Source organism: Anser brachyrhynchus, assembly GCF_964034855.1.
Source record: "Anser brachyrhynchus genome assembly, chromosome: 3".
NCBI lineage: Eukaryota > Metazoa > Chordata > Aves > Anseriformes > Anatidae > Anser > Anser brachyrhynchus.
In genome coordinates this window covers 104,920,261-104,940,642 of record NC_137696.1, presented here as the reverse complement: position 1 = coordinate 104,940,642, position 20,382 = coordinate 104,920,261, and the positions used below count along the sequence as shown (strand labels likewise).

The following is a 20,382-nucleotide window of genomic DNA, read 5'->3' as shown; positions in this document are numbered from 1 at the left end:
TCAGTAATACTGGCGTTACATCTGTCAGCGAGTTCTACATGACTGTGTAGTTCAATACGCCTCTGACTAATAGATCGTGCCATCCTGTCTCAACAAAGGCTTTAGAGATCTCTCAGTAGGCCACCTCAGTCGCGACCGCAGGCTCCCAGACATCTAATAAACTTGACTTGACATGACACAGGATGCAGATAATAAGACACGCAGCCATCACAATGAGAACATCAGGATTTTGTTTCAGCTGTTCGTAAGAACCCTGCGTGCCTCGCGGTGAAGCCTTGTTAAGCTGGGTATTTTTACTACAGTCCTGGGAAAACAAAGCATCTTCACCACCGCATCAATCCGTGCATGCTATCTGTGCTTCCAGGCACCTTTCACAATACATTGCTCACACTGCACAACCAAACAGACCCCACTCGAAACAGCTAGAGATCTCACACACATTCTTCAGAAAGAAGCTCAACTTTGCTGATGAAAAATGATAATAATTCTTGCTACTCAAGGTTGGGCCAAGCATAAATCCTGGCATTAGGAGACATGACTTACCCTCTCTTCTCAAGAAGTAGATGGGGAGTGGGGAAGTGCAGGAGGAGGTGAGGAAAAAACATGAATTGCCCAAATTGTGCACTTCAACATCACTGTCCACCAAAAAGAGCCCTGCCAGCAGAGGTATAAACTTTCTAGATTTCAGAAAGTTTAAACCCTGCTTCAACTAGACCACTTCAACTGAAAAACTCTTACCCTGCTTTAGAGATGCAAAGAACGTGTGGCCTGAAGCAAGCACACTGTAGCACGCACGTGCTGGTTGAAGTTAAAGCAGTAGCCTTTTCTTTCTGAGCAACTACAGTAAGTTTTTACTAAATCTTGTCAGGCCCTTGTTCCGTTCTAATACTGAAACACCTTTGGCATCATCAAGTGATCCTACAGTAGATGCTGCAGGTAACAGGGAAAACAGACCAGCGGTACAATAATGGCCTGAAGCACTGCTGTAAGAATAGCTGAAAACCAGTGAAAAAAAGCAATTCAGAGTTTAGATTGCTGAAAAGGAAGAAAAAAATCTGGAAATTTTAAAGCAAGCTTGCTCTCTTTGCTTGTAGGAAACGAGATGCCTAAAATAAAAGTATTTACAAAACAACCACTATCAGGGGTAGTATCACTGGGCATAAACCCTTATATAAAATGTAAGTACAACTGCATGTCTACATCACTATCCTCAGGGAGTAAATATACCCCTTTTTGCTCTGACTATTTGATTGTGACATAAGAACCAACAATTGCTGCAAATGTCCCCACACACATATAACAAATCAATATCATTTTAAATAGCCCATCATTACCAAGTACTGGAAGATTCAATGAGAGAGGATTTTTCTTTTCTTGTTAGTTATAAAGGGTACTTTAATACAAGCCATTAAGCAACCCTCGATAGAAGTGCACATTTCTAGACACATTGATTTCAACCTTTTGAACTAAAGACAACCAGAAAAATGAGAAATCATACACTGCCTACTGGAAATGACAACCTGGTGACTTTCTGAGGATTGCTCCAAGATATTCCATAGACTATCTGTCTAGATAGTTGGAAGTTACTAATTAACAGCTTAAAAGCTAGTTTTGTGGAATGAAAGACATCACATATTGATTGTTTAAAAAACAAGATAAAACACCAAGCCCAGAAATGACACCCCTTCCCCACTTTTACCAAATAACAGTATATACACTCAATCCTAACAAAAAATATCCCAGCATCTTCACACAGAATCATGTCTATCTCTCATGACCATTCTGAAAAGTACAGAAGAAATGCTCCAAACTATTATTTCAAAAGAGTAAGCTAAAAAAAAAAAATTAACCATACCCACAAAACTGGGAAAAAAACACCATAAAACCCCATTACAAACCAAACAAACAACTCTCCATCTCATTTCAATCCCTATAAAAGTATGAGCTTCCTGCCCCAAACCTAAGACTTATCACAAAAAGGCAGAGATGGCATTCCTCAAAGCACTGTTCAGAAGTCTTTTTTTAAGCATTGCTGTTCTTGTAACTACCCAGATCTCAGACAGGAAGCCTCCTGTAGTATCACTTCTTACAGCATGCTAAGTTTTGTAGCACTTCTTAGCAGTGAAGGTCAGTGATGTGTAGGACACCTACACCCATACACCTTAAGTCTCCCCTTCAGCAGCTGGAGCAGCACCCTGTAAGCCTGTATGACAGCATCACCTTGGAACCACACAAGCTTTCAAGAACAATGAACGTGGCTTTGAAGCAGCAACTGATGATGTTTAACAGCTATAAACTCCAAATTCATCAGCACAGTGAAGATAATCATTCTGTCAATAATGCATACAATGAGAAATGCTGGTTCATCTAGCCCTGCTATCTATCATTGGTATATGTGACTGAAAAACAACTAAAAAACACATACAAAACCCCAAAGCATTTGACTTCCTCAGCTAGGCCTGTCCAACCTAGTGCTGGCAAAGTCAATCCTACTTATATCTTACTTAGTACGCCAGCAGTGTAGGTACCTGTAAGTAATTTGGATTCTCTTCAATGACAATTAGTCCCACAATCTACAAGCTGTTGACCATCCCTTTCATTCTGTCTTCAAGAGTTCATTTGTAATACAGACACACACAAAAAAAAAAAAAACACACACAACACGATCTATATACACAGGACCAAATGAGACCTTAAGGAGATGCAAATAAACCTTTTTCAGCTCTTTTCTGAGACACTTTTTTCCCTTACAGGCATATAGTTTTACAGAATAGCAAGTCATCAGTTCCCATACATGCTATCAGCTGCCTAGCCTGTGCAGATAAAGTTGTACACTGTTTCAACTTATTGTTTCACCCCAGGCGACCACAAGGCATCCCATCATCCTACTCCTTGCTGTATTTTATTCCCAGTCTCAAGCCAGCATCCTTTAGAGGTGCTGAAGAGGACAGGAGCAGTTCCTAACGCTAAAGGCAGTGGCTCAGCACGATCGGTTTAGCTTTTTCATCCACCTCAGAGAGACAAGCAGCTCGCTAGCTGACCTTTAAGAAGCTGGAGCCCTTTGATTTGCTTTCCTTGCTCTCAGCCCTAAAGTCCCACGGTTACTCACAAGGGCATGAGCTCGCTGTTCCCAGCTCACGCTCTCCCACCGGACAGCGGCGTGCAGCTCTTCCACCAGGGCCGGGCGGACAGCAGGCAGGCACTCACCCCACCGGCCACCGCCGCGCCTGGCAGCGCCTGCACCCGGAGCAGCGATCGCTTCCCCGGCCTCGCACCTCCTCCAGAGCTGCCCCACGCGGCGGGCAGGCAGGCGGCGAGCTCCCGCGGCCCTGCCCCTCGCGGCCCGGCCCCCCCCGACCCCTGGGGGCACAGGGTGCCCCCGCGCCCCCCCGTTTCCCCCCTCGCACGGGGGGACAGGAGGCAAGGAGCCCCGCAGGGCACGAACGCGCACCGAGCGGGCTGCCGCTGGGCTCGGGCCGCCCAGCTTTGTTTTCCCCCGGCGCTCCCAGCCCCACGGCCACGGGGGAACGGCGGCAGCCGCCTGGGAGCGAGCCGAGCTTATTAAAACTAAAAGAAATAACATAAAATATCAATAAGGGGCGGTGGTGCCGAGCCCCGGGAGCTCACAGCACGGACCCTACCGCGCTCCCTCCCCCTTCCCGGCCGCCAAGCCCGCCGGCAGGGCGAGGCGGAGCGGGGACGGCTCCCCTGTGGGGAGCCCTCGGCCGTTACCCGCCCCCCGCGACCGTTGCCGGCCGTTGCGGGCCGTTACGGGCCGTTAGCCGCCATTACGCGCCCCGCCGCCGCCTCACCTTCCCTCCAGCCCAGGGCCATGGCCCCTCCGCTCCGCCGGCGGCCCCGCCCTCCCGCTCCCCGCCTCGGCCCGTCCATCAACAGCTCCGCGCCTTCCTATTGGCGGGCGGCGGGCTGGGGGGCGGGCCCTCCTCCCTCCCCGCGGGCCCCGGCAGGGGGCGCGCGGCCGCGCACACAGAGCCGCGGGGGCGCGCACGGGGAGGGGAGGGGACGGGAGGGGAGGGGGGGGAGCCGGCCCGGCGGGGCGCTGCTGGGTGCGAGGCGCTGCTCCTCCTCCTCCTCCTCCTCCTCCTCCTCCTCCTCCTCCTCCTCCTCCTCCTCCTCCTCCTCCTCCTCCTCCTCCTCCCGCACCCGCACCGAGGCGGCAGCCCCGCGCCCAGCCCGCCCCTGCCCCGGTAATAATGCACTAGAATGTCAGCGCTGAGAAAGGTACGGGGACGGGGGGGGGGGGGGTGTTGTGGGTAGGGGGCTGCCCCCAGGGCTGAGGGGATCGGGACGGGGCACGGGGGGGCGAGGGCACGGTGCCGCCAGGGCAGCGCCGCTGAAATTTGGGGGGACGCGGGGGGGTGTGGGGGGGTCGGTGCCGGGGGCTCACGGCCTCAGAGCACCCCCGGGTACACGGGGTGGGCGTCCGGGGGGGGGGGGGGGGGGGGGGGGGGCTGCTGTCGGGGATGTCGCGAGGAGAGGGCACGAGGGGTCGGCGGGTGTGCGGAGCGGGGCGATGCTCCCAAACTGTCCCCGGGTGCTGCTCCCAGAGCCCTCCCGGTGATGCTCCCAGTCCTTTCCCAGGTGATGCTCCCAAACCGTCCCCGGGTGATGCTCCTAAACCCTTCTCGGGTGATGCTCCCAAATCCCTCCCGGTGATGCTCCCAGACCCTTCCCGGTTGATGCTCCCAAATCTCTCTCGGGTGATGCTCCCAAATCCTTGGTGATGCTCCCAAACCTTTCCCCAACAATGCTCCCAAATCCCTCCCGAGTAATGTTCCCAAACCTTTCCCCGGCGATGCCCCCAAACGCCCCCGGCGATGCCCCCGAACCCCCCGGCGGTGCCCCCAAACCTCCCCCCCCCCCCCCCCCGGTGATGCTCCCAGCCCCCTCCCGGCCTTTGCTCCCAAACCTCCCCCGAATCCCGTGGCGGAGCAGGGTGCCGTGACCCCCCCGGAGGGCCGCCAGCCCCTCACCCGGGCCGCGGGGGGCTTCAGCCCACCCCCGCCATTCCCCAGGCAGAGCAGGTAAAGCGGGACGAGTAAAAGTTTGGCGCTGCTGCGCTTCAGCCCAGCAGTTACGGCTCCAAAAGCCATTCCCGGGTGGCTTCGGCGGAGCGTTTCCTTTCAGAATCGCAAGTTTTCGTTGTGCTGCACGCAGCTGCTTTTACAGGGCTGACCAGATTTTATCCTTGGTATTGGAAAGGCTGTGTGTCGTGTCCCTGTTCGTCCCCCCCGTCCCCCATCCCCCCCCCGATCATTTTTATATGCTTTTGAAACGCCCGGTATGTGGTTAAAACGGACTCGGGTTGTATTTAATACTTTCATGAATTACAGTGCTGTTGTGTGTTGGAGATTTAATTCTGAGTGCTGGAGTCAGACCCTGTGTGATCTGACACAATATTCCTAAGTTGGAGAACGCATTTATTATGCCCTTGTTCGGTTAAACACGAAGTAAAAACTAGGGCTGTCAAATAAATTCCTTGATTCTATTTTAGATTACTTCCAGCTTTTCGTTTTAGCACCGCACAGTGCTGTTAGCATCTAGTTACGCGTATATCTGCCCGCCCTCGGGGCAAAGCCGGGCGTCCCTCCTCCTTACCTTGCTAGATTTTGCAGCCCCTCTGAAATTGCCTCAAATTTCTGCCGCGAACGGCAGGTGCACTTAGAGGCGAGTTGGAAGCGCTCCAGGGAAGCGGCCGGCAGACGGACGGCTCAACGGAGGGGCTGTGGAGAGCGTGTGCTGGCCGTGCAAGCGGCAAAGCCCCGCGGCCGTGGCGGTGCTCCGAGCGGCTGACCGGCGGCGGGGTGTCACGAAGCGCAGGGAAACGTCCCGCCGCTGCTGGCGCTGAGGTTGTTGGCCATGCCAAGCTCCCAACGGCTGCCGAGTCGAGACAGAAATGGAGCGTGATGAGGACTGTTACAGCTAATTAATAATTCTTTCTAATAAGTATAAAGCAAGTTGCTCTAGTATAAGTGAGCGGGTGTGATATCTCTAGGGGGAAATGTGTTCCTGTCCTGCCGTGCCTGGGCACCACGGGGCATCCCACCTGCAGCGCGGCCGCTGCAGCTCCCTTGAGCCTCCTGGCCAAGGGTACAGTAGGTTTTTGTCTGACAGCGGATGTTCTGGTAGGAAATATTCATGGACAGCCTTAACAACTACATTTCGGCTTGATCGAGAGCTTTATCTGGCTAAATTACGGAAATTGGAATAATTATTGGGATGTTTTTTGTGTACCTTAGCAAAGGTGGTAAAGCATTATTTTACACCTGCCTTTCATAGGCAGGAACTTTTTTCCCTGCTTGCAATTACATGTAGTCAAAGCAATTTCCCTGCGTAGCGATGATAATCCTATGAGTACTTTTGGTAATAAAAAGAACATTGAAATAAACCCTTGTTTTTTCGAAGGTGCACCATCAGGGGGCCCTTTCAAACTGCATCAGTCAAACAAAAACAGCTGCTTCAGTTCTACTGCGTGAACAAGACAATTCCTATTAGATGCTTCAGTTCATCACCGCAGCGAATTAGTTTATCTAACCACACGTGGTAAAGGGGGCGACCACTAATGCAGAAAGTTAGTGTTAGCTCATCAATTATGACTGTATTTAAGAGAGATTTTTGGTCCTTAAAGCTCTGCTGTAAGGACCAAAACGTCCCACCCGAGTCCACAGTATTCTGTTTCCTAAATGGGTAGTTTTGTTTGGATAACTACGGAAAGGAATTAAATGTAGATGAGTTTGCTTTGCGAAAATTCATAGTCATCCACGAACCATATGGCTTTCTTACCTCTCGTAGAGAAATACATCTATGCATGGCAGATACAGTATGTCAACAGCTATGATCAAATATAAGTAGAAGTGGGCACGGATGATTCAGAATCTCCTTTAAAGCAGGCCTGCCTGAGACTACAACTTCTCATATTTCAGCCCATATATATCTCCATCATAGAATTATGCTTCCCGAAAGAGATTATAGTTCATCACAGCTACTTTCTGCTGTAGGGGCCAAAATGATTCATTAAAGCAAAGTACTGTTCCTATTACATTTTTTTCTTTTTTTTTTTTTTTAGGAAATGTCAAGCAGCAGTTTATTCACTTAGCACACACTCAGTTGTAATGAGAGGCAGGGAATCACTGCAGCTAGATTTCTCAATCAGTGTTGCTACAAATATGCATGTAAAACACACACACGGAACAGCATGGAGAGCGCAGCTCTCGCTTTGTTCTTACCCATTTCTCACTGTGATTTCTTAACTACTTGCTTTGTGCACAGAAGTTGCTATGCGTTTTCCTTCCGCGTTTTCACATTTCTCTGTCCTTGCCAGTTCAGAAAAATGAACAACAAATAGCTTCCAGTATGGCATTGGCCCTTAGCCCTCTGATTTATTTTGTGGTTTTATAACCATATATTCTTACCATCCAAAAAGGTTTTCTTTCCACTTCTGGTAGTAAATGTGGTGTGTGTATGTGGTAATATGTATCTGCTGGTAAACGTATGAGGTATGCCACAGAGGGTGGCTTTTGTCTCACATGGGGAATCAGTGCCTGTTGTCTTCATTCAAACTTGTTAGTGCTATGTGTGACAAAGCAGATAAATTGATGGTAATGAAACAGGTCAACAATACAGTCAAATGTATGCATAAATCCAAGAAGGCAAAATCAGTAACTTAGAAACTCAGGTTTTATATATGCACAAATAATTTGAGGAGGACCATACACCAGAGCTTTCTATCTCTAGGTCCTCCTCATCCTTCATAGCTGCTCCCTCTTCACCGAGTCCTTCCACCACTCTTAATCTTGTATCCCCCATTTTAAGTATTGTCTTTAAAAAGTACATTTATGTCAGAGGAAAGAAGAGCCTATTAGATTTGCCTGATACACTGAGCTTAGTTTTGCAACAACAGGTTTTCTTCTAGCAAATGTAAAGGTTAAGTCTTGTTAATGAAATTGCAAACAGAGTTAGGAAAGGGAGGCATAAAACTAAGGGACACAGATTTATTGTTGGACACCAGTTGCTTGTGGTCATTTAAGGTGCCCGTGATGCATATTTCATCCTGGACGCTGAGAGGCTGCTCCGGTGGTGTTCAACCTCTGGAGCACTGCCTTTAGGAGGGAGCAACTCTCCTGCATTGCCCTGGAGAGGTAGCAGGTCCGTACTGACAGCAACAATTCAAAATATTTTTTTTGAGCTGCCTCCTTATTATCCTTCTTCTGTTCTTTTAATTTAGGCAATATTGTATTTTCAGTAAACCCTCAGGTGTGGGTGAGAATGCAAATCAATTGTTTAAGCTTGTCTGCAATCTAATTGCCCTTAGCATGCGTGTTTTTCTTAAGATGTTGACTTCTTACATGCAATTTATTTTTGTGCATTGGACGTCAACTGAATTAGTTGTCTCTGATTCTTTACTTCTCGACAGTATGACTTGCATTGTAAAACTTTTTAATGCCTTAATAATAATATGCAAATTGCATAAAATAAAATATCAGCAAAGTTTCCAGCAACTCTGATAGTGTTGTCATTGGACAGGCTGGTGACTTTTCCTGAAAACAATATATGGACTTATTAATGGTGCAGATAATCAACTTAGCCTTTAAGGAAACTGCCCAAATCGTTTCACTGGGAGCTCATGCAGCTGCAGGGGTACAGAAGTGTGTTACGGTCTTGATGTGTGTTTTGCTGGCAGTGAGGAGCAGAAAGAACTTCCCCGCTTTTACGCCTTCCTTCTAGCTTCACAAGTAGCCCATAAAAATAACACAGAGCAAATGGCTTCAGTAGCTACAAGTGAGAGGTTATTTTTGACCTTTTTTTTTTTCTTTTTTCCTTTTTTTTTTTTCCTGAATGGCAGACAGAAGGGAGAAAATCTCACGATGTTACTATTTCTTTTATTTCTTCTAGAGTAATCTTTAAAGGTGGAGGGAAGGAAAAAACCCCAGAGGATCTTTCACTCTCACATTTTTATTGATTTATGGCTTAATAAGTCATTGGGATATAAAGCTACAGAGCATAAACACTCTTGCTCAATCGAATTTGTCTAAACGGAGCCCAAGTAAGATAAAGATGACACTTTCGCTTCATTCATGTGGAGCGAAATTCTCTCCAGAGAGAACTAGCACCAGGCCCACCTTGTGTCCTCTGCACAACAGCACATTTCACTCTAAATGAACAAATAAATTCTTGAATTTTAGAGATGAATAACAATCATCTTCCCTGATGAGCAGAAAGGAGGACATAGCTTGCTTTTCTTCCTTTCATTTACTTTCCTTGAGCTCACAACCTTTCAAATCCTGTCTGGTTGAAGCCACAGGAAGAACCTGGGCCTTTTTTTTTTACTATAGAAAAGAAAATGGAAAAGCACGACTGTGTTTATTGAAAAATCTGTGCATCTGCCTGAATTATTCACCATTTCCGTAAACAGGCTTCCTGTAGCATGATGTAGATGAAATATGTGGACTTAATAATGAGTATTTGTCTTCTTAAATTTGGGCCATAAAGACATCACGTAGCAAGAAGAGTGAGTAAGAAGTATGAATGTCCCGTGGTCGGGAAGGCTTTGGGCTCTTATTGGCAAGGATGACCCACGTTCACCTCCCCTCTGAAGACAAATTCAGCCCCTCTGATGTTTCTCTCTCCTTCTCGCTGTGGGACATGAAATAGCTTTTCTCTTTGCTTTGATTGTGACTCGTGGCTTTGTCAATCCAGCCTCTGGCCCCTTTTTTTTGGCTGTGTTAAGGTTATCTTTGCCATAGCATTTTACTGAAAGGTTAGGACGTTTTAAAAATGTAAATGTGTTCAGTGCTCCAGTTATACATTGTATACATTAGATTTTTACTTCAAACTAAGATTTTGATCTCGCTCATTTAAGGGTCTGTTTACAAATGGCGTCACGTAGGAATAGCTACTGTCATTTGTATTCGTACCACAAATGTCAAATAGTAGTTTTCAAATACAGGTTATTATTGAATTTAAGAGAATCACTCTGCTATTTAAGAGATTTATTTTAAAATAACTAGTGCAAGTGATGTTTTCTTAGCTCTGTAACAGAATCGTAAGTTTGCTGTTCTCTTTTGGGAATTCAAATGGGTAAATGGGACTGATGCTTTTCATCTGTGAGTTTTAGTAGGCTGAGAAATCAAAACGTTACACACAGACTAGATACAGTTCCTTCACAGCATGCAGTTTGTTTAAGCTGCGATACACTCTGATTTGTAGATTAGAGTGTTTTTGTCACGAGTATCTGCAGAGAGCAGGTTAGAGCATTGCATGCAGGTAATGCAGCAGTACATCTGAAAATGCAGCGTTACTTCTGCCGTCAGTCCTGAAATGCACTGGACTCTGTAGCATGTCTCATCTTCACACTACGTCTGTGTTTATTCGTTATGCCAGAGGTGCGTGTAAAACGCGAGCTGCTTCAAAAGAAGTTATTTTGATAACGTTAAGGAGGGATGTCATGAGTTATCATATCCTGTTCTTTTACAGCAACATGAGTTGTAAGCAATTTGATAAGTTTTCTTGCATGGTAATTTGGAATTTACCACTCCAAAATCATAACATATATGATGACACTTTTAAAAGAAAACTCTTCTCTGTACAATATTTTCAGCCACATTTCCCCTTTTGGAAGATAAAGCAACCTCATATAACACTGACCTTTCTTAGGAAATCTTGACCTATCTACACTTCGAAATTTCAGCTGCAAGAAGATTTAGGAAGTTATATATTACTTCAGGAATCGAAAGGCACGTGCGTTGACCTTTGAGAATAATGAAATAGATGGCCAAAGCATGATAATAGATTTAAACAGTTGAATCCAATAGTTTGAAGGTCTGTTATATTTCTTCTCCAACTGAGAAGTGGTATGGTAATTTTGGACGCTTCCCAAAGTTTTATCTTTTTCCTGCCTAGAAAATGTTTCTCTACAGCTAAAATAAATTGGTACAGGTTACATAAATCGGTGGAAATGTTCTTATGGCCATCAGTAAAAGATCCCCTGTAGTGATGTGTGTTCGTTCTTGAGGTCATTTATAGAGCGGTTAATGTTACTGGATATTGCTTGGTTTTGAGTTTTCTTTTTGACACACACTTCATTCTTCTCTCTTTCTTAACTATTGCATTTCAAAATAACATTTTCATTTTATGGTGCTTTTGGAGACTGTACATTCCTTAGTAAATGTCTCAAACATTATTATTGCTAACATGAAATGTGCTTACGATTTACAGCTGGGAGGTCCTTTCAGGGTAGAAGTCACTCTCAAGTACCCCTTGTCATGCATAAATTACGAAATGCACTTTCTTTCCTAACTGATGTCAGGTCTCCCATCATTTCCCTGTGAATTTCTGCTTCTTTCTGCTTTCCAAAGTTATCATGAATCGCTGTCCTAAAAATGATGCAGAAAGGGAAAAATACAGAGCTGAGAGCTGCAGTGTATACCAGGCTGTAGCGTGCTGCTTTGATCAATAAAATAGAAAAGTTTCTCCCATATAACTGTATCATATTCAGACTGCAGTCCCTTCCAGGAGATTTCTTAGCCTCTGCTTGTAGGCAACCTCCTGTTTAGTTGCATACCCAAGTAATGTAAAACATTTTGTGTTTTTTAGCCAGATAACAAATGACTTTTCATGACTTCTTCAGTATAACCTCTTTTTTTTTGTGTGTATTTGTTAATCTATTTAAATTACATTGTTATTAAAAACGATCAAACAAGCAAAACAAACAAAAAAAAGACAAACGGTGGTATTCTTCCTGTTTTGCTGTTTTTCTTTTTGTTTTTTTTTTTTTTTTAATTTCATTTAAAATGTTCTGAAAAATTTCCATCTGTTGCTCCCTGGCACGAACATGGACACTGAAACTTAGCAAACTAAATGTGGTGCCCGGGAACCCAAAGAATGTGTGAAGACTTACATTCTGACTACAGTGTTGAAATGAAAGACAAAATCTTGCTTCACTGCTTGCAAGATCAGTGCTACAAGTAAAGATTGCCACGTTAATGTTTCTGCTTTCCTGCACTTCTTAATGTTGCAATTTATAAGCCCCAGAGGTCACATATTAGAGCGAGCCCATGTTAATGTTGGAAAGGTAGCCAAAAGGGAAGGTGTCACAGAGGGGTTTAGGGAAGCATTCTGATATGGCTTGGGTCCAGAAGAAAAGGAGACAAACGGTCAAGGATATAGGTGGAAGTGTATGAATGTAACAGGAAAACTGGTGAAGAGATCCTAATAGGGCAGTGCAGGGGTAGACTATTTTTGTTGTCTTTTTCTGGTTAAATGTAGTGGGCTAAGAATAGGGGAAAGGAACAAGCTGCGTAAACAGGAACAAGCTGCATAACACCTCGTTTCTGAGATACCATACACTCTTCACAAACTGCATCACGAAAGACTTAAATATTTCCGTGTTGCAAAGCTGCACAGATGATAGAAACCTTCATCAGCACTGGGTGCGTGTATGCATCTTGATATTGAAGGGGCTCAGCTGATCACAAGGTAGCTGTGTTTCTGCTGTTCTTTACTTGGAAAAGATGACCCATAAAATAGGGTAATTGCTCAAAAAACAAAACAAAACAAAAAACAGGGAGACATTTACTGCAAGTAAGCATTATGCTGCTCTTAATTCCAGTTGCATAATTCCATATAATGTTGAATAAAACTTGTCTCTCTTTTTCAACACATTTCATGGGGTTGGCCCAAGTTACCCTGAAGAAATATCTTACCCATTATTACCATGACTTACCATGCAAGCTACATCCCTCCTGACCAATGGAATGAAATTTCCTATGTTTCTGATTTTGGAGCACAAGGAACAAAGTATTCTTGGCAGCCAGGCTGTTCCCATATGAATTCTCTTCTGAAAGACATCAGTGTGATCATTAGTCTTCATTTTTTCAGAGCAATACTTAAAATTGTCTTCTCCAGCCTGGCCTTCCCTTTGTAAATATGTCCAGCTCTTGTAATCGCTACCACCGGTGAGATCTCAACTGAAGGGTTTTCAAGAAATACCAAACTAAACAGCAATGTACATGCATGCAAGATGTTCTGGTTATGAAGGGATGGTGGATACACTGAAATATTACTCAGTAAAAGCCTCTGGATGCATTTCTTTAAAAACTTTATCTATGAAAATTTACATTGCCATTAAGTACAACTATTTTTTTTGGCTATAATTACTTGTATTGCGTGATTTGATCTAGACAGTTTTATGGTGTTCTTCTAAATTGCTTGATTTTTCATATATTGTTTTAACACAAATCTATGCAAGCCTATATACCATAAACCTATTAGAAAAACAGACTGTTTATGTAAGCATCAATACACTTCCCACATAGAAGAGCAGAGAAAGAATTTAGATTACAGCCTTAACAGTAACTTTTTCACATCTTTAGTATCCTTAGATTTCATGGAATTTAAGAGTAATTAAAATATTCCTGCAGAGAAACAAAGCAAAAGAAAAAAAAATAATTCTAAAATAAATTACTAAAGTGTAATAAAATAAAACAAACTGGAAAGTCACAAGACAGTATAGAATTAACAATACTGAGCAACAGGTAATTAGTATTCATATAGTCATTATGAAGATGAAACTAGTAATAATTTTACTTTTATCCATATAGAAGGAGGCAGTTAATAGTTCCTAAGTATATGGAAAAAAATATGACCTGTAAGAGAATAACATTGATTCCTGTTAAAAATGAAATATGATAAAATATAATTTAGGGGTTATTTATGGGATTTTTTTCTTTCATATGCATGACTTGAAACTTTGACTTTTATTCAGAAATCAATTGAATGAATTTCCAGGACATTTGCATGTGTCAACGGGAAACTACCATACCTTTGTGTACTTCCTTGATAAATGAATAAAATTTTAATATTTTTTTCCCTACAGCCATTTTCAGCAGACTTTTGGGAAATTTCAGCTGGTGCTGAAGTGATGTATTTCTGATTTCACTTAAAAATACCGTACACCCGTGTTTGTGCATGAACCTGGGCCTTCACTTAGTTTCTCGCGGTAACAGGGGCTGACTGAAATCTCTATTTCCATTTGTAGCTTGGTCCCTACAAAGTCTGCAGGCTTCCTCTTGCACACCATTGGTTTGTTTGCTTTAGCAGTGCTTGTTTCTGTGTCATTTGGATGGCTTGGGGATGAAAGAGAAAGCAGAATCCTCATATTCAACAGGAGGAAATGTTTTGATAGCACTACCTTGTGCCAGCAGCTGGATGCAGTTGGGCTCCCATTGAGGCCCCGTATGGTTTGAGGTGCTTTAGCACCTCCAAGATGCTCGTGCAGACCTGGCTGGTGCAGCAGAGACCAGCTATGGCCTGGACCTGGGGCACCTAGCACCTCTCGAGGAGTATCAGCTGCCCAGGGCTGGCCAGCGGGAGCAGGACAGGCCTTTCCTGCCACCATCAAGGAGTTCTGGGCCACCTCGGGTGCTCTGGGGTCACCCTTCTGCCCCTCAGTCACCGTTCCTAAGGATCCCACGTAACCCGTGTGCCGTATCTACCAGCTCAATATGTGTCTGCTGACCTCAGTTATCTCACGGCTTCCCAAATAACACCAGGCACCGATTCGCAAGCAACCAACTCTTGCCCTAGGCATGCATTTCCATCTCAGCACAGGGAGCTGTTCAAGAGGCTGTACCTAACTCTAAGCATTGACTTTGATGGAAACAACTTCACGGGGAAAACAAATCTAAAATGAACGGATCCTAGAGATTTATGTGTGTTTGTTATTTGATATAATAAATGAGCCCACATAAAAGTGCTTTCCTGATGTGGTTGGAGAACATTCTGCTGCCTGTGTGCAAATTTGAGCTGTCAGTTGCTCAGACTTCAGCTTATTTGTATTTAGTTTTCACAAATTAGTCTGTTTCCCCATGAAATCTAGCCATCTCAAATACTTGAAATGTTTGAACTCCGCCATTTCAGTTACATGTGAACAAGGAAGTTTTTGCAAACGCCTCACCGTGGTGCAGGTTTTGGTTTTAGTATCATATTTGGGCTGTGTCATACTTTTCACTGTAGCTTTACCCAGAAAGAATAGCTTGAATATATCATCGTAAATATACTTTGAACTAAATGTGCTTAAAAATAATCATAACATTTGGTTGGACAGAGAAAACGTGCATTTTCAACTGATAAGACTGCTTAAAAGAGAAACTGTATTTTCAGCTCAACTGTATTGTATACCAGCAAATAATCCATGTCCCTTCACTGAGAAACAGCATTTTCCTTCTGTTCTGGCAGTAGTCAGAAAAAAAGAGCAAAATGCCCCAAAACAGCAGGCTGGGATATCAACTCAGTGGTGACTGAAGAGAGAATATCACCAAGTATTCTCCTCCAGCTTCATAGTCCCCTTTGTTTTATCACCTCCCCGGCTGTCAGTAACCACTAAAGGTGTGCCGGGTAGCCAAAACTTCACTGCATTTGGTGCCATAAGGGGGCTTGCTCAGCCTCTGTGCTTTCAATGGTTATACCACCTTTGGGGCCTGCAGCAGCTGGGAAGTTGTCTGCCAAGTGGGCAAGTCTATTTTTCTGTGGTGTCATCGAGTTGCCCACCTCACTGAACTTGCTCAGGGCTGCCTTGGTCGCCAGCACGGTGGGAATTCCTGAAGTACCGTGGGCCGTTTGTCTGGAGTCAGGGAAACCTGAAGAAGGAGAGGGACCTTGGCTGTGGAAATGCCTGGGAGGTGGTGTCCAAAGGGCGCTGCCTCCTCTGTGGAAAATGCCATTTTCAGGCCATGCCAGCACGGAGCGCCATGTAATGTTTCACTACCAAACCACAATTACAAGCTCTATACCTTGCACCATTGCACGGACACTGAACACCCTTCAGGCTGTTGTGTTTTGGGAACGTCGCAGTCAGCATTCCTCTCTGCTGATCTCAAGTAATGACTGAAAATGCACGGGGACAGCTTTAGTGTCCACCCTGAACAGCGTCGTGTGTGCTTTTCCATCATTTTTACAGATTTCCTTTGAAAGAGCTGACAATGCATGATCTATTTTAAATACTGCTTCAGAAGATAAAATTATTTTGGTCTAAATTAAATCAATAAGCAGTATTAAATACAGCATAAGGTTTAAGTGAGCAAAAAATAAATAAAATCCAGTGACCCTCAGTATTTATCACATGTCAGGGCTGGTATAACAACCCTTAGCTATTTGGCTTCTCCTTTCTGTAAAGCAAACAGCTGACTAAAACCAAGAAACCCTTCTCACTCTGAAGCCCTTTCAAAGGCGTGAGTAGTAGCAGGTGCGCTTTTGGTGCCTCCTCCTTTATTCCAGGCTTCCCTTTCTTCTCTGGGGTCCCTATTCCTCAGACACCCTGGACCACGTTCTCCTTTGATTCCACGTGTGCATCAGGAAATGTTCCCAAGCTTTTTCTCTGTAGCCGTCTGCAAAGCCAGGTGCTGGTGACGCCCTGCTTTGTGCCTCCCTCACCCGTACTGCCGCTTCACAAGCTGGCATGGCACAGTTGACCTCTCCAGGCTCCTTGCCTTACAGCAGCACCTGGCAGACACCACCTTTCCCCTGCCCCTGCTGTCGCAGTCCAATATTGTGGAATCCATAGGATTTTTCCAACAGAGAAGCACTTTTAAGTTCTTAATAAAAATTAACGCGGCTCTCCCTGGCTAGCTGTTTTCCCCTAATGCCCTCTCTTTGCTATCTTCTTGCCTCTCAATTAGAATTCTGATGTTGTTGGTTCCTTGATTTGCTGTATTGAAAATTTTCTGAAATAAATAAGAACATTGCTTACATCTGTGGATAATGCCAGTCCCATATGTATGGTACTCGGAAGTGTTGCCTAGCAAAGTCTGTGAATCTTGATGAAATGTTAGTTCCTTTTCATAACTTACATCTGTTATTTCTCACACTATTTGATATATTTTACATGCTTTTGTGATCCTGATTTTAAAAGAAAGTGAATTTGTGTCCAAATGGACTCGTGGACTCCCTTCTTTCTTTGAGACGTTTGTCACTGAACATGAGATTCATCTGATTAAACGTGTGGTAGCTGCCTCCACCTGAGCAGCTACTGGTCATTCGTGGCTCATGTGAGGTGAGTGGGGCGAGATGGGCAGCCCCGAGGGATTCGGTCTCGCCCTAAAGAAATTCAGCTGCATTGCCTCTGAAAAGTGCTACCGATCTCAACACTGGAGCCTGAGATCACTTGCTTAGAAAGGGATTTCTATCGTAAGGTGTATATGTTGGTATGGTGAATTCCAGCTGGGAAATGTACCGGTAGTCTTTGCTTGAATATCTTCCAGGAGAATTTTGGCCACACAATTAAACAGGTCTTGAAGGAATAATCTTTTCATGTTAGCTTCTCACTGTTGGTAAAGATGCTTTTAAGATCAATATAAATGCATAAAGACATCAGAAGTACCTATTTTTTCATTGGTATAAGACTGCAGTCGAACCCACTGTTCTCATGCATTGAGTTCTACAGGAAGTTAAAAACTGCATCATAGCCCTCTGTTAACTTTGCGTTGCATGTCCTGCATGCACACCCACTTTTCATAGCAGAACAAGTCTGATCTAGAGTAGTTCCAGACAGGAGTGGGGCTGGGATTATTGCCTTTTTTTTTTTTAATAATAAATAAATAAATCAGTGAATACATTTTGCTTGGTGATTCTTTTCCTTGCTGAGCAACAGGAGGCTAAGACGAAGAAAAAAAAGCTTGTTTGGAGCCTATTTGGAACATGCCAATAATAGCAGTTGTTGGTAATGATTCTGTTCCGTACGAGTACATGACATGCTCCTTCTCTCTTGTGATAAAAGCTTTAAATGTGAATACCCAGGAAGTGCCAGCTTTCTAATTGCTCCCTGTAGTTAAGTACATAAAAATATCAGATGCATAAAATATTTTGGCATGAGAAGTAGATGGGTAAAGAAATAGGGTACACTTAAGAATCCAGGAATATAAAGCAGAGGCAAAAGTGTCATCTTAAAATACCTGACGTTGCCTTTGCCTGAAGCTGCAAATATTGGTGAGGGAGGTTTAGCAGTCTCGTAAGGAATGGGCTTGAGGTCTCTCATAAGCCACATTTGAACTGGAGACCTTTGATCTCAAAGCTGGTTCTTTTAACATAATTTTTCATTTTTAGTTAGTTGTAGTACTGATTTCAAAACTCTAGAAAGTGGAAAGCTTTATAAAGACCTGGAAACATGAACTCCATCCATATTGCTCTTAGGGCATATGCATCCTGTATTTACATGGCTGATATGCTACCAATTTTAGAAGAACTTAACCCAGAATTAAGGTAGAAAAACAAAAAGTTTTAAAAAATGAATTGTAAGTGGTAATGAAAGGCCTTTTAGAAAAATAACTCAGTTCTCATTTTAATTCTAACTGAACTTATTTTGGCATTTTGTGAATTAAAACTGCTGCTGATTGTTGTAGTGTTAAAGAGAAAATTGCCATTTACTGTATGTTTAGTCAAAAAGTTATACTTCCATAATCCAGCTAACATAAAAGTGATAAATTGTCAGCATACATTATATACATCATTATACACATACCCATTATATCAGCAGATATATCTAATGATTTTCAAGGTTTATAAAAATATTCTAATTAAATTAAATAGATATTGGTATTACTCCAAATGAAACATCTGTAAGTGATCCCTTTCCTGCTGAGTTTAGCATCCTTAACAGGAACGTGTACATTCATAAATATGTTGTTCTTCTCTGTTGTTCTGTAAGCATGAAATCAAATCAGATTTTGTGGTTCTGTATTCAAAAGGTTTTACAATAGATCCCTAGATATTTTTATTACTGGAAATTCAACATTTTTGTTCCTCCAGACAGCCTATGTGTTTTGTGTTTAAGCTGCTTGGGCAGCTTAATTTTTTTCTGTGTCCAGCTGATTTCTAAATTGTTTTCTGTTGCTTTTGATTACTGAGTATTTGGTTTAGCTTAGTTCTGCAGTGCGCAGAGGAAAATGAAGATAACTGTGTAATACAATTATGACTATTCTCCCTCCAATCCTCATCAACACTGTCATGATCAGTTGTATACTGATAATGCAGAAATATTTAAGTAAAACTTTTACATTTTTTTATTCCTAAAATGAGGTAAATAAGTAGTTTATAGATATACTTACTATACATAGATGTAATACATATCTCTAAATTTGATCTGAGCATTGATAGACAATACTTTACAGGGAGGAAGACTAAGCTTTTTTACTTCTACATAACTGTAGCCTCTATGCATTGTCACCATTTAGGCAGCATATTCTTCAGTTAAAATATTTTTGTTTTCCTGATGAATTTTAAATTGCAATCCTGCACTTTATTTCCATTGTACAGAATTTTAAAGAACGAAAGTGGAAGGAAAGGTAAAAATGTTTTCATAGAATCATAGAATGGTTTGGGTTGGAAAGGACTTTAAAGATCATCCAGTTCCAACCTCCTGCTGCGGATGAAGATGTCTTTCCCTAGATCATGTTGCTCAAAGCCCTTTCTAACCCAACTTTGAACACTTCCAGGGATGGGGCACAGCTTTTCTGGGCAGCCTCATCCAGTACCTCACTGCCCTCATCATGAAAAAAAGTGAGGTAAGGTTCTACACTTCTGTATGAGGTTTGTATCAAAGGAACGGTGTTTTCTGCTAATCTGTTAAATTTCAGTGTTGTACACACCGTCTTTCCTTACATCAGACCCTTTTTCAATTTTTCTGAGCAAAATGGTTAGTTTTGAAGAATCACATTCTGTATGTTTGATTGCTCTAATCAACTCTACCGTCTAGCTCCAAATTCTGGGAGTAAATTTATGTCAGAATCTAACCATGATATTCAGTTCAGGATTAAGATACCTAAATTTAGTTGTCTGCCTATATATGAGGGGATTCAGCTGCATAAACTCAGACATCTAGCGCCTTTTCAGAAGCCCTAAGTTATTCTTCATGGCTCTCAGCTAGGCTAAAGGGCTCCAGTCTTTCTTAGGTCCTGTGTAATTTTTCTCAGCCTTAGCAGAACTCCTGAGTAAACAGGCAGCCTCAGAAGTTATTAGACACCTGTACTGATTGATTGAATCACTGACTTGATTCCTACATGCCTAAGCTCCCACTGTAGTGCACAGAGATCCGGTCAGCACAGGGAAGGCAGCAGAGAAATTCAGTTCATCAGCCACCGTGTGTGCAGTAAACTTAGGCCTTTCATGGTCTTTCAGGTGCTTTAGGTTATCTGGGACGTCTGCATGGGCTAGAAGGGGTTTGTAGGACCTGCAGAGGATGTATGTTCTTTAGGAATGGCAGATGGAGGGTAGGCAGGATACCTGAGGGCACCTGCAGTGACGCGAGACACTGATATGTGAGCAGCTGAAGTGAGCCCTCACTGTGTGGTCTCAGGCTCCATTGAGACTAAG

At 43.5% G+C, this 20,382-nt stretch overlaps 2 protein-coding genes across 3 annotated transcripts in view; one reads left to right on the top strand and one right to left on the bottom strand.

The window, feature by feature from the left end:
- The window catches only part of ERICH1 (glutamate rich 1), a 98,843-nt gene extending 94,969 nt beyond the window's left edge, over positions 1–3,874 (bottom strand). For both annotated transcript variants that reach the window (XR_013949497.1, XM_080587759.1), the window contains exon 1: positions 3,813–3,874. Coding sequence is in view for 1 of the 2 variants with exons in the window: in XM_080587759.1 (XP_080443885.1) it covers positions 3,813–3,834 (22 nt within the window). In the remaining variant the exon portion in view is untranslated. The remainder of the gene's footprint in view (positions 1–3,812) is intronic.
- A 136-nt stretch (positions 3,875–4,010) lies between these two features.
- DLGAP2 (DLG associated protein 2) overlaps positions 4,011–20,382 on the top strand; it is a 463,115-nt gene continuing 446,743 nt past the window's right edge. Inside the window, exon 1 of the mRNA XM_080588601.1 lies at positions 4,011–4,242. Within this exon, the coding sequence (XP_080444727.1) occupies positions 4,225–4,242 (18 nt within the window). The 5' untranslated portion in view covers positions 4,011–4,224. The remainder of the gene's footprint in view (positions 4,243–20,382) is intronic.